We start from the raw sequence: 8322 nt of genomic DNA on the forward strand, positions 1-8322 counted from the left end.
TTCCCATTATTGTCAGAAATTTCTGTCAGTTGCAAAATAAAAAAATATAGTCTAGATTGAAAGTAGAAGATAGTTTAAATGACCATTTCAGGCTCTTATTACATACAAGTTTCAGCATCTGAATTAGAGTATCCTTGTTCCCAAATAAAGTTATCTACTAAAGTAGAATATACTTTAAAAAATACATGAATCAGTTAACACCTTATGTCATAAAGTACTCAGTTTATTTTATGATGACAGTGAAGTAAGGCTTTATAGCTCATGGTAAAGAGTACAATGTTAACCATCTCTTCCTTCCCAGGGCCTTGAATTTCCTTTATCTTTCCTCTAGTATCTACCTTTTAGTTTCTTTTTGCTTTCATCACCAGGATCTTAGTATTTCAAGAGAAAAGGTTTAAATGTATGTCAACAAATATTCTCTCAGACGTTTTACTTAGCAACATCTGAATGGTTCAGAAGGGATGGCACAGCCTTTAAATAAGGTTATATTACTACCGCCATTTAGCTTTAAAGGAGTAAATGCTCATGGGAAGTGTATTCAGGAGTAGACATGTGCATGGACCCCAAGCTCCCTGTTCCTTCCACTCTGCTCATTCTCATTCCTTAAGGATAAGCTTTGAAAATAATCCCATGTTGATTCCTTACTGTGTTTTCTGTGCCTTTGTGGAACAAACAAATATGTAGCTTTTGATGTTTAAGAACAGGTGGAATAAAAAAAAAAAAAAGCAACAGGTGGGATCATATGTATGTATGTCTGCTTCTAGTTCTTTTCACTTAATATCTCGTGGGCGTTTTCCCATGTCACTGTGTATTGTTGTGCCCATTCTTTACAACTTTCTTGTAACATTGCAGCATTTCTCATTGTGTGCACTTTATGGCTCTATCACAATTTGTTTAGCCCATTTCCTGTTATGAATACTTAGGTTGTGTTTAGAGTTTTACTGTCACAGGCAGAATTATACTGGACATTCTTGTCTAGGTATCTGTCCTGTGGCTGTATTTTAGGAATGGAATTGCTAGACTACAAGGAGTGAGAGTTCCTGTGTCTCACAGAATCTCCAGCCTTGGCTTATCAAATTTATAAGATGTAATTTTATCTGGTGAGTCTATTCATTTGGTCACAGTTCCTTTTTTCTACCTCATCTGAACCATCTTCTCATTTTATCATGGGCCTCTTTGGTTTCTTACAGACCTTGTGGGAGCCCTGAAACAACAAATTTTTCATTTTTCTCTAAAATGGTAAAAAAAAAAAAAAAAAATGAACATTTTAAACCTTGAGCAAGTTGTTTAAAAAATGAGCAAGTTGTTTAAAAAAGTAGAATTCTGATGTTGTTTTGAATGGCTGTTATGAAAGATGAGGAAATTACTATCTTTGGAGTTCTTCCCCACTGATTTTTGTTCATCTTGACAGAGTAAAAATCATCACATCAGTTCAGTTACTCAGTTGTGTCCGACTCTTTGCGACCCCATGGACTGCAGCATGCCAGGCCTCCCTGTCCATCACCAACTCCTGGAGTTTACTCAGACTCATGTCCATTGAGTCAGTGATGCCATCCAACCATCTCATTCACTGTCATCCCATCTCCTCCCACCTTCAATCTTTCCCAGCATCAGGGTCTTTTTCAGATGAGTCAGTTCTTCACATCAGGTAGCCAAAGTATTGGAGTTTCAGCTTCAACATCAGTCCTTCCAATGAATATTCAGGACTGACTTCCTTTAGGATGAACTAGTTGGATCTCCTTGCAGTCGAAAGGACTCTGAAGAGTCTTCTCCAACACCACAGTTCAAAAGCATCAACTCTTCGGCACTTAGCTTTCTTTATAGTCCAACTCTCACATCCATACATGAGCACTGGAAAAACCATAGCTTTGACTAGTCATGCCTTTGTTGACAAAGTAATGTCTGTGCTTTTTAATATGCTGTCTAGCTTGGTTATAACTTTTCTTCCAAGGAGCAAGAATCTTTTAATTTCATGGCTACAGTCACCATTTGCAGTGATTTTGGAGTCCCCCAAAATAAAGTCTGTCACTGTTTCTACTGTTTCCCCATTTATTTGCCATAAAGTGATGGAACCAGATACCAAGATCCTAGTTTTCTGAATATTGAGTTTTAAGCCAACTTTTTCACTCTCCTCTTTCACTTTCATCAAGAAGCTCTTTAGTTCTTCTTTGCTTTCTGCCATAAGGGTAGTATCATCTGCATATCTGAGGTTATTGATATTTCTCCCGGCAATCTTGATTCCAACTTGTGCTTCATCCAGCCCGGCATTTCTCATAAGGTACTCTGCATGTAAGTTAAATAAGCAGGGTGACAATATACAGCCTTGACATACTCCTCTTCCTATTTGGAATCAGTCTGTTGTTCATGTCCAGCTCTAACTCTTGCTTCTTAACCTGCATGCAGATTTCTTAGGAGGCAGGTCCAGTGGTCTGGTATTCCCATCTCTAAGAATTTTCCACAGTTTGTGGTGATCCACACAGTCAAAGGCTTTGGCATAGTCAGTAAAGCAGAAGTAGATATTTTTCTGGAACTCTCTTGCTTTTTCAATGATCCAGAGGATGTTGGCAATTTGATCTCTGGTTCCCCTGCCTTTTCTAAATCCAGCTTGAACATCTGAAAGTTCACGGTTCACATATTGTTGAAACCTGGCTTGGAGAATTTTGAGCTTTACGAGCGTGTGAGATGAGTGCAATTGTGCGGTAGTTTGAGCATTTTGAAATAAAATCATAATCTCTAACAATCTTTTGTTCTGAAATTTTAATTCTTAGACTGTTTTGGCCTTGATTCTATGTTTAGACAGAGTGAATTCTTATTGTTAATTCTTTTATACCTTAGTTACCCCTTTTCAGAGATATTTATCTCCTACTTGTCGGGATTTCATCAGTTTTTTTTCATGATGAGCAAATGGATGATGTATTCCCTCAAAGCAGTTACTATTTGCATTTCTTAGAGTGTCTGACTCTTGTTTTTATACATGGTAGGTATCTTTAATGATACTTTCCTCCTCACAAGCACATTATGTCTTCTGGTATTGAATGTTTCTATAGAAAAGTTTGACTTCGGCATAAAGCTTCTCTTCTTCTTGAAGATAATTTGCTTTATCTTTTCTTGATTCTCAAAGAATTCTTTCTTCAGAATTAAATTCAGCAGAATATGACTTAGTATTAATACTTCTGATTCATTTTCCTTGGAACATTTTGAACCCTTTCTGCCTGCAGATTGTGGTTTTCCTTTGTTTCAGGAAAGTTTTCATCTCACTATTTTTTTAAAAAAATCCGTTTATACCTTAAAATGAGGAAGGACATTCCAAAATTTGTCATATTACAAATGAATTCTTTCTTGTAAAGTCTCTCGTGTTACAAGATGTGCTCTCAAATTTTTTAAAGAACGTTACATAGCAAAATGTTTTTGGGGAAGAAGACTAAACTGAGTTAATTTTGAGTGCTTATAGAGGACCTCCGGAGAAGGCAATGGCACCCCACTCCAGTACTCTTGCCTGGAAAATCCCATGGATGGAGGAGCCTGATAGGCTGCAGTCCATGGGGTCGCTAAGAGTCAGACACAACTGAGCGACTTCACTTTCACTTTTCACTTTCATGCATTGGAGAAGAAAATGGCAACCTACTCTAGTGTTCTTGCCTGGAGAATCCCAGGGTTGGGGGAGCCTGGTGGGCTGCCATCTATGGGGTCGCACAGAGTCGGACACAACTGAAGCGACTTAGCAGCAGCAGCAGCAGAGGACCTCAGCAGAATCAGTTTTTAAAAGAGACATCAAAGAAATTAATATTGGTGTCATAATTGCAGATATCAGATACTGTTATAAGTCTTCTAAAATCACTCAAATGGCAGTATGATTATGTTGTAACAATAATGCATATGAATTCTTTAGGATGACTTTTTGAAGTCCCAGTATTTTGCGTATGGGGATTAGGACACAGAAAAAATTCCACTGACAACAGAAACATTTTAAAAGTGCTCTTTTTCAGTTAAAAGTTAATGAAGATCATGTGTATTGGGAAAACATAGGTGAATCAATAAAGACATTGATATTGATGAGAAATGTGAAAATTTTGGATAAAATTTTTTGTAAAATTGGAGAGTGGGCTGAAAGTATTTCCAAGTGTATAAATTTATAATTAAATTTTAATATTAAATATGATAAATAGATACTTTTGGTCTATATTCCTAACATTTATAAATTTTAAAAATTGATGCTATCATTGAGAAAGTCTTGTGTCACTGTATATTTGGGTATCTGTGTTACACATGTTTGTTTACTCTGTGAATCATGTATTGTATCTATCTTTAGTTGTCTGCAGCTATCATCTTCTAATTGGTTTCATATTTTTGTCTTTGTTTTCCTACAGTCTTTGCTTTTTATCCTGTATCTTTAATGAAAAAGCCTCATATATGGAGCTGTGTGTTGGCATTCAACTTGTTCCCCATTGGTGCTGTCAAAATCCAACTTCTCTAGTTCCTTAAAGAACCCTTTTCTTTCAGGCTAAATTTGGATTGCTTTTTGCTGTGGGTAATAATAATAGAAAATCTGGCCAATATTGGGTTAAGTGAGAAAGATATTTAATGATCTCACCTAACAGGAAATCTAACAGATGGGCAGTCCTGCATATAGAGAGTATATAACAGGTTAGACTCTGTCTGATTTCTACTCTGGCATCCTTAATACACACGTTTTTAGGCCTAATGCTGAGCCTTGTCCTGAGATGACACTTTGGAGCTCCAGGCGGCGCCTGCATCCAGAAGATGCTGAAGAAACGGACTGAGGGCAGTCTGTTCCTGGGACCAGTCAAGCCAGGTTTCTCACAAGCACTTGTTCAGATTTCCTCTTAGATCATAGTGGGCAAAATGGGGTCACTGACTACTTCAGTACTAGGGAAGACTGGGAGTTAGGGGATCTGGGGTTATTTTCAGCTTCTCAAGTGAGGGGCAATGAAGGGAGAAAAGTATTAGAATTTTGAGGTTAGCCTTCTTGCAGGTGTGCTCACTGAGGGGTCAAGCTTCCTGTTCTCTGTTAAACTCCTGGTTGTTTTCTAATAGGCATCAAGGCTTTGTCACTTGCTTAACAGTCTTTTTGCCTCAGTTTCAGGCAGTTTGTAGGTGTTCATTCTTTGGGGGTGGGGGGGTTTGGAGCGTGTCTCTTCAGTGCTGTGTGAGTCCCTTGGTGACAGGGGTTGTGTTTTATATTTCTGTATCCCTGGCATCTCACTCAAAGTGCCTGCCACATATTAATAGTTGGTACCCAGATGTTTGAATGATGGAGTACAAAACAGACTAGTATTTCCCTCATGGAGAAAAGACTTCTCTGTTAACCTTAGGTTTAACTAGTATTTATCCCAGAATAAATAGTAAATGTTTAAGCAACAGAAAATATTACAGAACTCAGGTATTTTCTTTCAGGATTGCTTCTCCATTCCTTTCTCAGGTCCTCTTTAACCTGTCCTCTCTGTTTCTGTGTCTGTCTGTCTGTGTCTGTCACACACAGATACATCTTTTTTTTTTTTAATCTTGTAATAGTTTTAATTTTTGATAAATGCATCATGTACAGAATTCAAAGGTTACATAACAGTAAAAAGTCTGCCTTCTACTTCTCTTTAAGTTACCTGTTTCTACCTCTTGATGGTACCCATTGTTACTACTGTCTTGAGTTTCCTTCCACACGTACTCTAAGCAATGCTAAGCATATGTAAGTCATAGCACACTATGCTTAATTTTTTATGTATGTTTCTCATGCTGTGTAAATGGTGACATTCTATACATATTTTTTATAAGCAGTTGATTATAAGGTTTTCTGCATTTTTTTCCACATACTGACTTCTCATATGTGTATTTGGATGATCTTTTCATATCAATTGTAAACAGTTATACAGCTTAATTAGCTCCTTCGTGTAGGTTCCCAGCCCTTGGCGCATTAGAAGCAGTGTATCCAGGAAGAATGTGGGCATGGAAAGTAAAAAGACCAGCACCCAAGCCTGCCGAGAGTAAGGCTATGAGCCTGAGGCAGCAGGAGAAGTGAGCTCCAAGAGGGCTGACCTTGAGCTGTGACAAGTGACCCTGGCCGCTCCTCCTGCCAGGGAAAAGGTCCTGTAGTCCTATTCCTGTGGAAGAATGAAAGAGGGGAGAAGGATGAGAGGTGTCCTTCTTGTCCTGTCTACCCCTGGAAGGGTCATGGATGTCTTTTTTTCTGTGGACTAAAGCATAAAGGTGATTAGGGAAGTGCCCCATCTTTATGTTTGTTCACAGAGGTAGAAAAAGAGAGTTCCCTGGGCGTAGAGACTGTCTTTCGTTTGAGTCATAGCATCTGTTACTGTGTTTATTTGACATTTAATTAAGTGCATGAAACAAAGGTGAAAAGTAATTGTCAACTGGAAACCAAGATTACCTATTTCTGACAAATGCGTGGAAAAATCTGTTTTTTTAAGATGATGTTTAAGAAGTTATATCTATTAAGTGAAATCATATATATCTGTCTGCATTTTGTACATATTCCAGATATGTTTATGTCAGTGTGGACATCCAGTGATCTCCACTGGATTGGTGTATTCTTGGTAGAAAAATCATTAATGATGGAGTTGCCTGTTAACCCAAGTTATCACACAGTCTATACAACCAGTATACATACTTTGCCTTTTGCATTTCTTCTGTGTCTCTGTTTTTAGTTTAGTGGAACGCATTTAATTAATTGCTGCTTTCTATTAAACCTTTCAGTTCAGTTGCTCAGTCGTGTCTGACTCTTTGTGACCCCATGGACCGCAGCACACCAGGCTTCTCTGTCCTTCACCAACTCCCGGAGCTTGCTCAAACTCATGTCCGTTGACTTGGTGATGCCATCCAGCCGTCTCATCCTCTGTCATCCCCTTCTCCTCCCACCTTCAGTCTTTCTCAGCATCAGGGTCAGGATCTTTTCTAATGAGTCAGTTCTTCACATCAGGTGGCCAAAGTATTGAGTTTCAATTCAACATCAGTCTTTCCAATGAATATTCAGGACTGATTTCCTTTAGGATGGGCTGGTTTGATTCTCCTTGTAGTCTAAGGGACTTTCAAGAGTGTTCTCCAACACCACAGTTCAGTTAACCTTTAGGTACTTTTAATATAGCTATGCTTTCAATAAACATTTTAAAAAAGAAATGTAATGTTTATATTTTGTAGAAAATGGCTCTCTCTACATTGTAATGGATTACTGTGAAGGAGGGGATCTGTTCAAAAGAATAAATGCTCAGAAGGGCATTTTGTTTCAAGAGGACCAGGTGAGTTAGCATATAGGCGATTGGGTCTTAATCCACGAATGTTGTTGAGAAGTCATTCAAAGCTTATTTTTTATACATGTGTTTCTTTATAACTACAGGTGCTGACTGAGTTTTGGCTGCATACTCCAGCACTGCAGTCACATTTCTGCTCTCATGAGATGTTTTATAATTTATGTTGGCAACTTTTCTTGTGACTTGTGGGTTTGGTATCATGTTTTGAGAGTCCTGTGTCAGTCAAAGATATTATAGAAAATCAGCCTCTGTTTTCTTCCTCACTTTGTACTTTAATTTTTTCATTTTTAAAAGTGCCATCTACTTGGATTTTCTTTTTTTGTTTTTTTGGTGTTAGAAGCGAGGTAGAAATACAGCTTTTTTACTTTCAAGTGGCCAGCTGCAGAGTGTGTATTTATATGTGATGAATGTAGGGTGAGAAAGAAGTCCGAGGTGTCTTCCAGTAGTCCAGCTTGATTTTTTTCCCTCTCGTGATTTTTACTTTTGTAGAAAAGTGGTATATTTAACAACAAAGAAAAGTCACTCACCATCATACTATCCTAAAATATAAAGTATTTCCATTTTTCATTCTTCTCTGAAAATTTCTTTCCATATTAATTCTGATTTATAAAATGTGCTTTAGGAACAGTTCTTATATTTAAATGGAGTGTGTGTACTGCATGTAATGTGACTGTTGATTTGAATATCTACCTGATGTAAATGACATTAATTATGATGAAATTAAAAATTATAACTTTTTTTTTTAAGGATTTAGATCCTCTCTTCCCCAGATATTCCTGAGTTCTTGTAATGAACAAGGAAAGACTAATGTGAAATATAAAGTTTTAAAGAAATAATCTGATTTATCCCCCCTAGATTTTGGACTGGTTTGTACAGATATGTTTGGCCCTAAAACATGTACATGATAGAAAAATTCTTCATCGAGACATAAAATCACAGGTATGTTTTTTCTGTCACTACTAACTTCTAAGTAGATTCGGACATTGGGTCAGCATTGTCTTGGGCAAAGACTGGACTGTAACAATATTTCTGTTTTTTTCCCATCTCT

General features: G+C 37.5%; 1 protein-coding gene across 3 annotated transcripts in view; it reads left to right on the forward strand.

Moving 5' to 3' along the window:
- NEK1 (NIMA-related kinase 1) overlaps positions 1–8322 on the forward strand; it is a 133272-nt gene that overhangs the window by 5114 nt on the left and 119836 nt on the right. For all 3 annotated transcript variants that reach the window (XM_010852783.1, XM_010852784.1, XM_010852785.1), the window contains exons 4-5: positions 7165–7262; positions 8130–8213. In XM_010852783.1, coding sequence (XP_010851085.1) covers positions 7165–7262; positions 8130–8213 — 182 coding nt within the window. The remainder of the gene's footprint in view (positions 1–7164; positions 7263–8129; positions 8214–8322) is intronic.

Source organism: Bison bison, unplaced genomic scaffold (assembly GCF_000754665.1).
Source record: "Bison bison bison isolate TAMUID 2011002044 unplaced genomic scaffold, Bison_UMD1.0 scf7180017864316, whole genome shotgun sequence".
NCBI lineage: Eukaryota > Metazoa > Chordata > Mammalia > Artiodactyla > Bovidae > Bison > Bison bison.